Genomic DNA, 12886 nt, shown 5'->3' with positions numbered 1-12886 from the left:
CTTTTGCACCCATACTACTTGGCTCACGTGATACAGCTTCGCACGACTTTTGGTTTTGTGACATATACTTCTAACCAATAATCAGCAGAATTTTACCAATATTGAAATGTGAAAACAGGTTGAGCGCAAATCATATTCTCCAACTTTCCTCCGTAGCACTAAAAGAGCCAGAATGTCCGGAGGTCCAGTCCCAGTATGGAAGAAATACACAACGCAATCCACGGGGATTTGGGAGAAAGTCAGACAAATTCTTTCCCTTGTTCCCAACAGATCCTCGGGTAATCCCTTGGTAGCATACTTCAGAGTCGTTCCACCAGGAGCTAGAATTGATGATGCCAAAAAATACGTGGAACCAGTAACCTTGCCAGCTGGTGATATCAAGGGAAATGCCTACTACAAGAGAGATTACAGAAGAAACTATCCTCAAGTGCACAGCTTTAACCAAACAAAGGTCTCTGGCTTGTTACAGTTGGGATCTGTACAGAAGCCCAGAATCTCCATTGGTAACAAAGGCACTGAAGAGTTGTCCGTTTTCATTGATAGTGCTAGTGACGTCTCCTTGGCTACAACCTTGTCGTCCGTTCCAGCTGACGTTGTGAAGGGTCAATTGTTGGGCAAGTCTGGTGAACCTATTGTTGCTCCATCCTTGAACAAGTTCCAATGGACTATTTTGCAAGAGCCAGAACATGGTATGTTCACCGAAGAATATCCATGTCGTATTTTCACCGAAAAGAAGGCCACAGCCTAGAGAGTAGACATAATCAAAAACTATATCAAAACAAACGATGGTCTTGATATCTAGCTTTCTAGAGTAGTTACTCGAACTAGAATATCGTACATGTTCAATACTATTCCAGTATTGTTATAGTATTGTCCCGAATCTTCCATTCTTATAGTACTGTTCAGTCAGATTCGCTAGACATATTTATCTCTCCCCAGTAACCCTGGAACAGCATTCATTCATATATACATTACACTCCACTTCTTATTGTCCAGACAATCTTCATTTCAATAAACATAAATACACTGTCATATAGTTACTGTGACTAATCTAAAACTCAAGCTGTCAAACACGGCACCTATCCCGTAGACACCAAACCATGTACTCATGTACTTGATACTCTTTGCGCCCTCTGAATCCAGTGGCTCTACTGTATTTTCAAGAAACTGTGCAACTACTTCTTGACCGTAGCAAGGATGGATACTCCACCAAGTTTCGTTTAACAACGGATGATTTACCAAGAGCAAATCCACCTTATCTTTGGTGTAATCCTTCCCTATCAATTTAATATAGCTGTCTAGTTTATCTAAGTCAAACGTGAGAGATCCAGTCTCATCGCTAACCCTGAAATGTACCACTGGAACTTCGTAGATATCACTGAAAGAAACAGTAAACGTGATATTGACCACAATAATGTCTTTGAGATCTACGACAGAAAGACTGATGTATGACAAAGTCTTGCTTTGGTTAGGTGGGAATGTTCTCTGGAAATTGTTGGTTATCTTGATTGCGAAATGCTCATTTCCAACAAATTGGAGATGTTTCACAAGCAAATCGTGGAATTGGGCTATATGGCGATTGAAGAGGTCATTAGTCAAACAGAACATCTATATATGTATTCGACATAGACGTTTATTCATATGTATTGTATTTTATAAAGAAATGTAAAAAAAACAGAGCAACAGAGCAATCTTGAAATTTAACGAGTTGATCTCAATCATGAGCATTGAATTTGAGACTACTAAATTTCATAAATGCTACAACAATTACATCTACATACTTTCGAACCTTTTTCGTACATCTAATTCATCATGTTCGTGTATTTTCTCGTACAGAGAGCACAAAAATCTAAGTCTTCCATTACCTAAATAAAGAAATATCCCAGAGTGTCAGAAGCGGTGTAACGAGCTCAGCTCTCTGAGCCATTGCTCAAGCCATGGAGTTGGACGACACTTGCAATCCTGGGAAAGTTACAGATTTTTTTGGTTTTTAGAATAATCGTGTACCGGTATCAGAACGAACGTGGCACAGATGCGATACCAGCTTCCAACACATGCTGCTGTATTGGGATAGATTAACTGACTATAGCTCGATAGCTTACTTGATAGTTAATCTAAATTAATATTAGTGAACTTAATTAATCTTACTGGTCATAAAGATCGTGTTTTGGCAGTCTTTCTAAAGTTGTTACTTCGACTCAGATTCTTCTTCTTCACCAGGGGTGGACTCGTTCAACAAGCCTGATTTCCCATTGAACAAGATCCCCGAATTGGAACCACTGATCGAGTTCCGGTTATATATTTCCTTGACCTTTTCGGCGTTGGGGTGTTTCATGGGTATTCCACCAGGGAGTCCGGATCTGAATCCTCCCCCTAGCTGTTTTTGCATAGCGTAGTCGCCACTGTCAAAATACTTTTTGTCCTGAAATTTCGACAGCAATATCTGCTGGGTCGTAGGCAACTTGCCATACATTCGGTAGATACGCAACTCCTGGGGCGACAACTTGGACAAGTCTATGTTCTGGGTGTTGGTGGGAGGGCCCAATGGGTCTTCATCTTGCAAAGACATCGTGGACACGGGTATGGAGATGAACGGGATTAAAGATGTGACTCGAATTGAAAATTGAACTGGATGGTCAATTGTTGCTGGAAATGCTTTATATAGACACTAAATGTCAAAAGTATACGTTTATCGTCGACTGTATACCTACACTGTTAAAAGTAGCTTTATCTGTGATTGTACAATCCTATTGGTTAATGACAGAAGAATCATTCTATTATTTAGAACGTTCCAGGGGATTCAAAAATCAAAAAAGACTGAGCATGGATGGGATCATGTGAATCGCGTCATGTGCCAAGACTCCCATACAGCATGCCACTACAAATGACGTCTGGGAACACAGAAAGAAAAAGGTGACAGAATTCCTGTAACCGATTCTATAGCCGAACGTGACTATTATTCATTGGCTGATATTCTGTAACCTTAACTGAAAATATATCCATACATCCACGGCACAACCAAACTCACCAATAGGATAGTGACATCCACAAAATAAACCACAAACCCATAGAGCTCTATTGGAATAGGCAACCATCTGGCAGGCAATTTTGTCACATAGAGCTGGAAAACAACCTCGTCATTCTCGCTCAAGTACCGTGAAGCATCACTGGTCTCTCCTATGAACTCGTACTCTACCACTACATACATATCAAGCACATCCTCATCTCCAGCCTGGCCCAATTCAAGAAAATCACGTGCCGCAATAAAACGATGGCTCACTCTAAAATCAAAGGCAAAAGTCGCAGGCCAACAGAGCTTGACATAGAGAAGATCACGTGACGCAAAGCTCGTGTCTCCGTAGTTGTTTAGTTTGACCAAGAGCTGTTTCTTAGGTTTGGAGAACGAATCGTAGTCTCTGATAGCGATGATGTTGGAAACATTGAGGCCGTTGTGACGCGTCTCTATCAGCTCAATCGGATAATTCTCAAGCAAGCTGTGAGACGCGTTGAGTGTTGCAATGTGTCTATTCAAGGCATCGTCCTCACTTAGTAACTGAGGATGGCTGTTGATGTCGAAATAGTAAGGAACAGAGAGAAGAAACGATTCCGTGTTGCCGACAACGAATCGCACTAATAGTAGAAACTGGATCAACAAGCCGAGGGTATTCTTCATAGCTCATGAAAATGCTGTGGTTGATGAAAATGAATACAAAGATCCTGACGAAATGTATGGAAATAGAGAAAAATAGAGAGATCCTGCATACATATTTCAACATGGTAGCGCGTACCATATATGTCTCCATACTCTAATCTAGTAGAAATCCTGATGTGATTACCTAGTCAATTATTTATTAAAACACATAAGTGTGACTCTATATAGAAACCCAGCAACAATTGTGGAATGTGAAAAACCGGAATTGGGCTCTTTGGCAGAAATTAAATATCATTATCGTGAACATTATCATTTATCATTTATCATTTTATACGCTTTCTATGATCTTGTCGTCTGTCAACTTCAAGTTCAATTTCATCCAGGGGAAGAGGATCTGCGATTCCTTCTTTATCTGTTCTATAAGCTTCAAGTCGTAGTTGTCTGAAGGGTCCACTAGCAAAAGGTCTAACTTTACCAAGTTGTTATCTTCTCTATTCAACGTAGCAAGAAGCGATCTGAAGTTGTGGAGGTTGATCAGCCATCCATGGCAGATCAATATGCGCAAGCTGGGAAAAGACATTCTGTTGATGAACTTGCAGAATAACCTAGACGACCAGACTCTTCCGAATGAAGATACCGCTGTAGAAGGAACAGACGTCTGAGTTATCAAGTTCTCGGTAGCAATATTGATTTCCAACTGGTCTAAACTAGCCAAACCTCCGGTATCATCAGTAAGTAAGAAGACGTTGAATCTTTCAGAGAGTACAAAAGGGTTGTTACGAGAGTAGTTCAATGACAACACCTTCAACTGGTGGTTGATGTTGAACTGCGACAACTGGAATGGATATTCCCATGTGCAATTGTGGAGTCGTAACTCTTGCAAATGCTGGGTCGAGATCTCTTCGTCTAAACCCCAGTTGAAGTGGTAATTGTTTAACACCAACTTTGTTAAGCTCGTGAACAAGTGTACATGGTTCAAATGGAAGATTCTGGGGCTTGTATTGTTGCTTGTGCTTTTCACTATCTGGCGAATATTCTTAGGATTCGATGATAAGAACTCGTTCTGGGTCTCGAAATGGTCCTTTTCGAAGTAGAGCGTGATTTTGCGGATGCTGTCGTTTTGTCTATATTTCAACCAGTTGGACGAGTTGCTTGAGTTAACAAGTAAGTGCTCGAGTCGGGGTAACAAATGCTGGTTGAAGATTTTAGTGAAGATGTCTACATGAAACTCCCCAAATGAGTAGCAGTCTATAATTCGAATTTGTTCAATGTAATGGGAATGTTTGGTGAAGAACCTCTCTTGGATCGGCTTATCGTTCTCAAAGAGAAGCTTCTGCCACGTAGCTTTGATATTCTGGAAAATAAACGGAGACAAGTACTTTCTATGCATGGAGTCCATACAAGAAAGACTGATGATATCACGAGGTTCTAGATGACGAAAGATGAGATTCTGTGTATCGAAGGGAAGAGCAAGGAAGTCGAAACCAGCAGGGGCTCCAACCCTTCTGTGTTTGATCGGGACACCCTCCTGAACAAATGGTCTTTTCATGCAAGAAACACAGTTTGCCCTGGTAAAAGGCTGCTATGGAAATAAATGATAGACAGATTCAGATCTTGAAATGATACTTGTATATGTGAAGAAGAAGATTCTAAAACAAGAATGTCAAACTCAGTTACAATTTGTGACAACAGCAAAATAATACTAGTGTGCCAGATGAGTAATTCCGGAAGCGAGGATCGTAGCGACTCTTGAGACAGGGTAGAATTTGTGGAAGACGAGATATCCACAGACCAAGTTAAAAGCTCTGATGAAGTTTTTCGCACCCAAATATATTATTTAAAGAAATCTTCTTATCGTGCTTTCTTTACATTGTGTTGAAATACAGACTTTCTTGGTTACTCCAAGTATTGTTATTTACTTGATAGACACAACTCAGGGCCCACCTGTATAAACTGAAGTGGTGGTGTGCACAGATTGGAGTAGTTTTGTGTTTGTTAGTAGGATAGTGTTAGTCTCTAATACTGAATGTTGAATCAGATCATACGAAGCTTGGAGAAAGCAGAAGAGACTGGCAATATGAGTTGGTGGAGTCTAGTTACGATAATAGCGTGTAACGTCAGAGACGATGTGGTGGCCAATCTCAATCTTTCGGAAAAGTTGCCTGTGATGTTGTTCTTGTATCCAGAAACCTTTGAACCACCGTTCACGAATGGGTTCAACGAGTTCTTTAACGTTTCCAGTGTCGATATGATTACCTCAAAATACGATTCCAACACTGTGCTAGCCAACTGCCTTGTGATGTTGTTCGGATACGTTCTAGCAGTGCTCGATATTGCCTACTCTGCTCTAAGGCTTCTTGTGGCAGGGATGATGGTTGGTGCTACTTTGGGCCTTTCGTTGTTCTTTCTCTTCTGGGTGAATGTGACTTTTACCAGACGATGGAAGTTTGTTTTGATGTATTTCCAGAATCTCGAGAGCTGTGGACTATGGTAGTTTTATATAGAGATCTACCAGCCTGACTCATGCCTTTTTGAAGGCTACTCTACTGTGAGAGCAATTAGCCTGCACTAAAAAGAGCGCGATGTAAGTGAAAAATCTCGTTTGCTAGTTAACAAAAGTGGTGTTACTCACACCTACTGGAATAGCTACTGAAAAACTACTGAAACTAACCACGCTTCCTAAAAGTATTGCATGCTAAGCTGTGTCTTCTAAAACTTGTCTACAATCTTATCACATACTTGTTTTGAGTCATAGTGTTCCTTCAGTTAGTCACAGTAAGACTCAGTCACCAAACTATTCATTGCTCAGAATCGAGGGAAGACTCAATCCAAAACATCCTTGCTAGAGATGACAAGATACATATGGAATAGTCCGTTGGTAGCAGTAGTGGCTGTAGCTGTCACATTGCTAGTTCTCCAGAAGTATGGACTTGTTAACTACTTCAAGAATTCACTATGGTGGATTCGTAAAGACAATATAGAGCCATCTACCAGAATATTCACTAATTTCGAATTCAATCCAGCCGATCGGTTCGACGTCAACGAGACCATCAAGTATGGATGGATAGTCACTGGAGTCTTTGCGTTGACCGTGGCATTGGTCTTAGCCTTGTAGACACCCTAACCGTGTACCATCATGGACTCCACCAGAACCCCTCTATATACACCATTCTCTCTATATACCATACAATGGGACGGAGCGTATATAGAGGATCACCTAGTGAGATGCTACGACAACAATTTCAAGTGGACGAGGTTTCTTTTGAGGGCTTCTCGATGATTGGCGGTGTCGACAGTTTTTCACAGCGATTCACATATCCGTTGACCAATAAGTATAGGTTTACGAGAAACTGATTGCAATCGTATATGCATCAGTTTCAGGTGAAAACACACAAGATTCACCATATCCAACGACATTGGTACAATCGCAATTGTGGCATCGTTAAATGCCGTACTGCAATGCGTGCCCTTATTAACTTCACTATCAAAGGGAGCTGGGCAATTTCCCCTACTTTGCAAGCCCCGATAAAGGTCAATTTGTCCAATAATCAGATGAGATAGAGATCCTACTAATTTTGGAAGATACAGAAAAATAGAAACACCTGCAACCTTTGATTGCGTCATACGGATGTCCACACTTCTTGCAGATGCAGAAAATAACCAGTTTGCAACCTTAATTTCATGTACTAGACTTTATACAATCTTCACTTGCATTGATATATTACGGGAGGGTTTTCTTGTTGGTTGAATGTAGAATTTTTGTTTCTTTCTTCCTGTCATTTAATCAATTCTGTCTGATATGTCTGATCTAACCGAACAAGCCTATCGTGACGATGTCAAGGCCCCTAGCGATCTTGAAAGGGCTTCGTTCACTTCGTATTCGGACACCGATGCCGACCTTTTTCTTAAGAACGAGCTTGAACAAGAAGCTGGCCACTCTATCAACTATAGAAACTGTTCCTGGCAAAAAACCGCGGGGCTCCTCTTTTCGGAGTACATATGTCTTGCTATCATGTCTTTCCCATGGAGTTACTCGGTACTAGGTTTGGGGTTGGGGCTCATAGTCACCGTTATCGTATCGTTGCTAGTACTCTATACTGGGCTCATCATCTCGGACTATTGTGCTGCATATCCGCATTTGACCAACGTATGTGATATTGGCCAGCATCTTTTCTGGGGTAAGAGATGGGTCTGGTACTTAACAGCATTGTGTTTCTTGTTGAACAACACCTTGATCCAGTCGTTGCACGTATTGGTGGGTTCGAAGTACTTCAATACAATCAGTGACAATACCACTATCTGTTCCGTCGTATTTGGTGTAGTCACGGCTATTATCTGCTTCTTGTTGTCTCTACCAAGAACATTTGCCCATATGTCTGGAGTCGGTTACTTCTCTGCTATCACCATGTTCATCGCGGTTGTTCTTTCGATGATCTTTGCTGGTATCCAAGATCACCCCGGCGGATGGGAAGAAGCTACTGCTTTGCCTATCCATTGGACAGCTTGGCCGGAAAAAGGAACCTCGTATGTTTCCATTATGTCAGCCGTATTGAACATCGTGTACACTTTTGTTGGACAAATCACGTACCCTTCGTTCATTTCACAAATGAAGCAACCAAAGGAATTCAAGAAGGCTCTTTATGTCGTTACAATTTGTGAACTTATCACATTTGCATTGGCAGGTTCAATTGTTTATGTGTATGTCGGCAACAACTACATCACTGCACCAGCTTTTGGGTCATTGAGTGGCAACTTTAAGAAGATTGCTTTCAGTTTCGCTCTTCCTACCATCATCTTCCTCGGTTCGTTATACAGTAATGTTTCGTCGCAGTTCTTATTCCAGGAGATTTTTGACAAGAGCTCGGTTCACAGAAACAGTCACACAGTTAGAGGGTGGCTCGTATGGGGTGGATTGAATGCTATTCTCTGGGTCATTGCCTTTGTAATCGCTGAAGTCATTCCATTCTTCTCAGACCTTTTGTCTTTGATGTCGTCTTTATTTGATTGTTCCTTTGGATTTTTCTTCTGGGCAAGAGCATACTTCAAGTTGAAGAAGTTGTACTACCAGAAGACTGAAGGTGAAAGTCTTAATCTCGTTCAGATTTTCTCAAGATCGTCGTTGTTGACCAAGTTGGAAATTATTTTGAACTTGATTCTAGTCGTCATTGGTTTCTACATCTTGGGTCCAGGTCTTTATGCTACCATTCAGAGTATTGTGTGGTCTTATGAGGATAGCTTATATGGGCATCCGTTTAGTTGTGCCAGCAACGGGTTGTAGTATAAAGAAATATACAGTATATATTAATAACACACTTTTCAAGTTCGCATAATAGCTTGACATTCACTACATTTTCCATATGCTACTTCTAAGATTTATTCTACTATATTCTGTTAAATCTATCGTCTTCATTTCTATCTATTCTCTAACTCTATAGCATACGATTATTCGTATAATTACAATGTGGGATCATTGGTATCCCAAACAATCGTCACTGGTCCATCGTTAACCAAGGCTACGTCCATCATGGCCCCAAATTCGCCATCTTTAACCTTAGAATCGTCACCCAAGCCTACCTTCAATTGGTCCAAGAACATATGGTACAACTCATGGGCATGTTCGCCCTTGGCGGCCTTGTGGAAGTCCGGCTTGGTTCCCTTCTTGATGGTTCCGTAAAGCGTGAACTGACTCACAGCAAGAATTTCACCCTCTACATCTACAATAGACTTTGACCATGGCTTTCCATACCATTTCGTCTTGGTCTCTGGAGGCTGGGTCATATCCTCAAACACTCTGAGACTGAGGAGTTTTTTGGACATTTTACTCACATCTTCTTCGCTGTCTTTGGTGGAGATACCTACAAGAAGCATCAACCCTTTCTCTATTCTGAGACAATTAGTACCCAAATATTCATATCTTAAGGAGATGAGTTTCATACATACGAGGAGATAACCTTCTCATCCACCGTGACGGAAGCCAGCTTCACTTTCTGGATTACTACTCTCATTTTATTTGTGGGGTAGAATAAGACGTTGAAGTAGAGAATATGTAGGTGAATTTTCCAGCTGTGAGTCAACTAATTTTTGTGCGATACAACTGTCTTGCGAGCACTTACTCTTTGGAGTAGCCAACATGGCACTACAGACTTCTATTCAAATGATATCTATAACTGAGCAAACGAAGTATTTATGCGTATTTCGATACTCCTTCTCAGTTTTTTCACATTTTCCACTAGTTTACTAATTCGCTAATCCTTTTACATATCGTATACTATTAGTACATTACTATACACCTAACGATCGTCGCTCAAGATGAACAAACAGAAATACTTGATTCCGGCAAATATCTCTTCACCCACAGGCTCGATGTACTTACTAGGAAGCAAGAACCCATGACTACCACTGTCTCGCAACTTCAACTGGTAAGCCCAATATGCTCTGTTGTGATACATAAAGTCCAAAGCACTACCGGAACCTAAATCAGGAAGAAGATCAGCATCCTTATCAATACAAGCTGGCAAGACATCATAGGTCTTTCCCGATTGCACTCTAATAGCCTTGGAGATACCATAGGCCAACTCAATCAAGTTCTCTTCGTCTCTAGGCTGCTCACTACAAGAATATGCATATGGGTACAAGATCTCTTGGGCATACGAATGCAAGTCGATATAGCCCCAGATCTTGTGGTCGTTGTTAGTAGCGTTCAAGTAATCTTCCCAGATCTGAGATTCGTAGGCTTCAAAAGGCTGCTCTCCACTGTACTCTTCTCCACAGGCCCAGTCAGAAGACTTGATCCAGTGGTAATCGTAGGAATGGTCAATATCTATGCCAAAGCAGCCAGGATAAAGGGTCAGCTGTCTGTTCTTACGCCACAACCGATCAGATCTCCAGGTGTATTCGTAACCATCAGGGTTGGAAATAGGAATAAACAAGAAATCTAAGTGAGAGAAGATCTTAGAAGTAGGATTCTCGTTATAAAGCTGTATAAGCTGGTAGACCGTATACAACACAGAAGAGACAGAAATCCATTCACGTGAGTGCACTCCTCCGTTGACCACAATTGTCTTCTTTTGGCTGTGGTCCACATTGCCGTCGGGTACAGAGAAATGGACAACTTTGTAGGCTCTGTTTTCAAAACTATGGCCAATTTCTTCAAGTGTAATGATGTCAGGATATGTCTGCTGAATGATATCCAACCAGGCATCGATAGTTTCGAGCGGTCTGTATTCGCGGAAAAATAGCTCGGACATGACATCGACTTTCATTGAATCAAGGACTTCAGCCGTTGATTTGTAAACGTAATCGTCTTTCTGCGCATATATCTTGCTTTTGCCTGGTCTTTCAAAGTCTTGCGGATATGTCTCGTATACTTTCTGAGCCAAGTCTTGGATGATCACAGTATAGTCCAACAGAGGAAAACGGCCAATGAGCCCAACCAAGTTGTCTTCGTCTATCTGTAAGTCCACTGTCGACTTGACATTGTTGTGGGCCCATCTGCTGTAGTGGATTTTGGTGTCCTTATGGTTGTTTGAATCTTCAGGTTTGTTCTCAGGCTGCAGAGAAAACAATAATTTTTTCAACTCTTTATTCTCAGCATAGTTGATCCTTATCACCATATCGTTTTTGTACTGATGGACGTCTATAGGTAACTGGTCAAGAGGCACAGTCAGATAGTGACGGTACGAGTTGCCATTCAGCGGGAGCCAGTCTTGGAATCTGGAGGTGTCAAAGGGCATCTGCATCTGGAAACCCATAGCGAGGGTAGCTAGCGAAATGGACAAGAGCCAGTTTTTCGACAACATTTTGTAACGAAACAAAACAAAGTTATATAGAAATGAAGAAGCAAAATATTTTATGTTAAAGGCGAATGGTGGAAATTCAATAAAGTAGTCGTCAGACAAGAACGGAAAATGGGTCAAGGATTTCAGGCTAATTAAGCTTTCATTTTTTTGTCTTCGTTCTGTCTCCTCATTTCAGTTTGTACTAATGAGTATGAGGTCATGTGACAAAACGGTCTGACACAAGATATGCAGGATCATGTCCTTGCTTAGATAAGTTTACTTCACCACTCATAAAAACAGAATGAGTCGGACGAATTTTGCGTAGTAAGCTGAAACTGGGAGCTAGGAATGATGCAAGTAGAATCCAGAGATGAATTCTCTAAGCATGTAGTTTATTTGACTCATTTCTGTTTAATGTACGATTTATCAAGGGAAATCGTTATAAATTTAGATCCAAATTCTAGGACTGCATGTATCCAAATCCATAAAGATAACCATCTTCCTTAGGAGAATGACTAACTTCTTAGGAAAACGAGTCAGCCGGTAAGTTGGATAAATACCGGTAATTCTGCCATTGCCAGCACTTCCAGAGTTACCAGCGAAACTCTTCAATTTGAACTTTAGAAATATATCAAAATGTTTGTTCATAAAGTGTTAGTCTTATACTACTTAGCAAGCTTCTGTGCTACTGCCGTATTAGCAGATTATATTACAGTAAAAGAGGACATGCTTAAATGCTTGGGAGGGTTAAGGACCGAATACAGTTTATCTTTAATGAGCAGTTTTACAATTTACATTGAAAGGGTTGACTCAAATCCAATCGAGTTTGAGGTTGCAGACATTGAACTTGAGCGGTGTATTAAACAAAGTAGTAATAATTATCGAATAGTATGCGATTCCGTTGGCATTGTGGGAAGTGATAGTGATCATTCCAACATAAGTTACACTGAAGCAGTTGGTCCTTTCGGCAGATATGAGTGGAGTTTTAGTACGTATTAACTTCGGACCAACAGATAATCACAAAGCGAAAATAGCTACAGTAAGCGATTTAGAATCTACGACTGTACCCAGTTTTCTATCAGGTTTGATGGGGTAGCTAAGGTCTTGCCCCGAGATATCTTGATGTAGGGCTAGATAAACTCGTTGATCTCAGAGGATAGCTAGTTAAAGAAGAAAGCAATTCAAATTTACGTCAAGATCTGTCAACACACTGAGTATGTATTGCTTTTGTTTGGGTGCAAAAATGTCAAGCACCAAAATGCGACCTTAGTTTAGAGAGGAGAATGAGATTTGAAAGACACATGAGATTCAATAGAAGCAAATAGTGTTACAATCATGAATACATATATCGCCACAGTGGCATGGTATTGTAATTTCCTCTGGTGCAGAAATCAGCACCTAATCAACTTTCCACTTTGCCATATTCTAGATTATCTCTGTGCGGCACGTGATGTGA

At 40.8% G+C, this 12886-nt stretch overlaps 7 protein-coding genes across 7 annotated transcripts; 2 read left to right on the top strand and 5 right to left on the bottom strand. All coding sequences in view use genetic code 12, as the record gives it.

Annotated features, from left to right (window-relative positions):
- Nucleotides 1–154: 154 nt before the first annotated feature.
- On the top strand, nt 155–1031 carry NUO21.3 (NADH-ubiquinone oxidoreductase subunit). Its single transcript, XM_001385170.1, has one exon. It carries the CDS (start codon nt 173–175, stop codon nt 746–748), a length of 576 nt encoding a protein of 191 aa, XP_001385207.1. The 5' UTR covers nt 155–172; the 3' UTR covers nt 749–1031.
- Nucleotides 1032–2188: 1157 nt separating this feature from the next.
- Nucleotides 2189–2569, bottom strand: PICST_47260 (predicted protein; the record flags this gene model as incomplete). Its single annotated transcript, XM_001384833.1, has 1 exon — nt 2189–2569. One exon carries the CDS (start codon nt 2567–2569, stop codon nt 2189–2191), a length of 381 nt encoding a protein of 126 aa, XP_001384870.2.
- A 414-nt stretch (nt 2570–2983) lies between these two features.
- On the bottom strand, nt 2984–3673 carry PICST_32242 (predicted protein; the record flags this gene model as incomplete). Its single annotated transcript, XM_001384832.1, has 1 exon — nt 2984–3673. The coding sequence occupies one exon, from the start codon at nt 3671–3673 to the stop codon at nt 2984–2986; it is 690 nt and encodes a 229-aa protein (XP_001384869.2).
- A 307-nt stretch (nt 3674–3980) lies between these two features.
- Nucleotides 3981–5201, bottom strand: PICST_32241 (predicted protein; the record flags this gene model as incomplete). Its single annotated transcript, XM_001384831.1, has 1 exon — nt 3981–5201. The coding sequence occupies one exon, from the start codon at nt 5199–5201 to the stop codon at nt 3981–3983; it is 1221 nt and encodes a 406-aa protein (XP_001384868.2).
- Nucleotides 5202–7451: 2250 nt separating this feature from the next.
- On the top strand, nt 7452–8930 carry PICST_32240 (predicted protein; the record flags this gene model as incomplete). Its single annotated transcript, XM_001385169.1, has 1 exon — nt 7452–8930. One exon carries the CDS (start codon nt 7452–7454, stop codon nt 8928–8930), a length of 1479 nt encoding a protein of 492 aa, XP_001385206.1.
- Nucleotides 8931–9106: 176 nt separating this feature from the next.
- PICST_60559 (predicted protein) lies at nt 9107–9520 on the bottom strand (the record flags this gene model as incomplete). The annotated part of the gene is made up of 1 exon (XM_001384830.1): nt 9107–9520. One exon carries the CDS (start codon nt 9518–9520, stop codon nt 9107–9109), a length of 414 nt encoding a protein of 137 aa, XP_001384867.1.
- A 422-nt stretch (nt 9521–9942) lies between these two features.
- PICST_32238 (predicted protein) lies at nt 9943–11451 on the bottom strand (the record flags this gene model as incomplete). The annotated part of the gene is made up of 1 exon (XM_001384829.1): nt 9943–11451. One exon carries the CDS (start codon nt 11449–11451, stop codon nt 9943–9945), a length of 1509 nt encoding a protein of 502 aa, XP_001384866.2.
- Between the last annotated feature and the right edge of the window lie 1435 nt (nt 11452–12886).

The sequence above is a fragment of the Scheffersomyces stipitis genome, chromosome 5 (assembly GCF_000209165.1).
Source record: "Scheffersomyces stipitis CBS 6054 chromosome 5, complete sequence".
NCBI classification, from domain to species: domain Eukaryota; kingdom Fungi; phylum Ascomycota; class Pichiomycetes; order Serinales; family Debaryomycetaceae; genus Scheffersomyces; species Scheffersomyces stipitis.
This window is presented reverse-complemented; position numbering and strand designations above follow the sequence as displayed.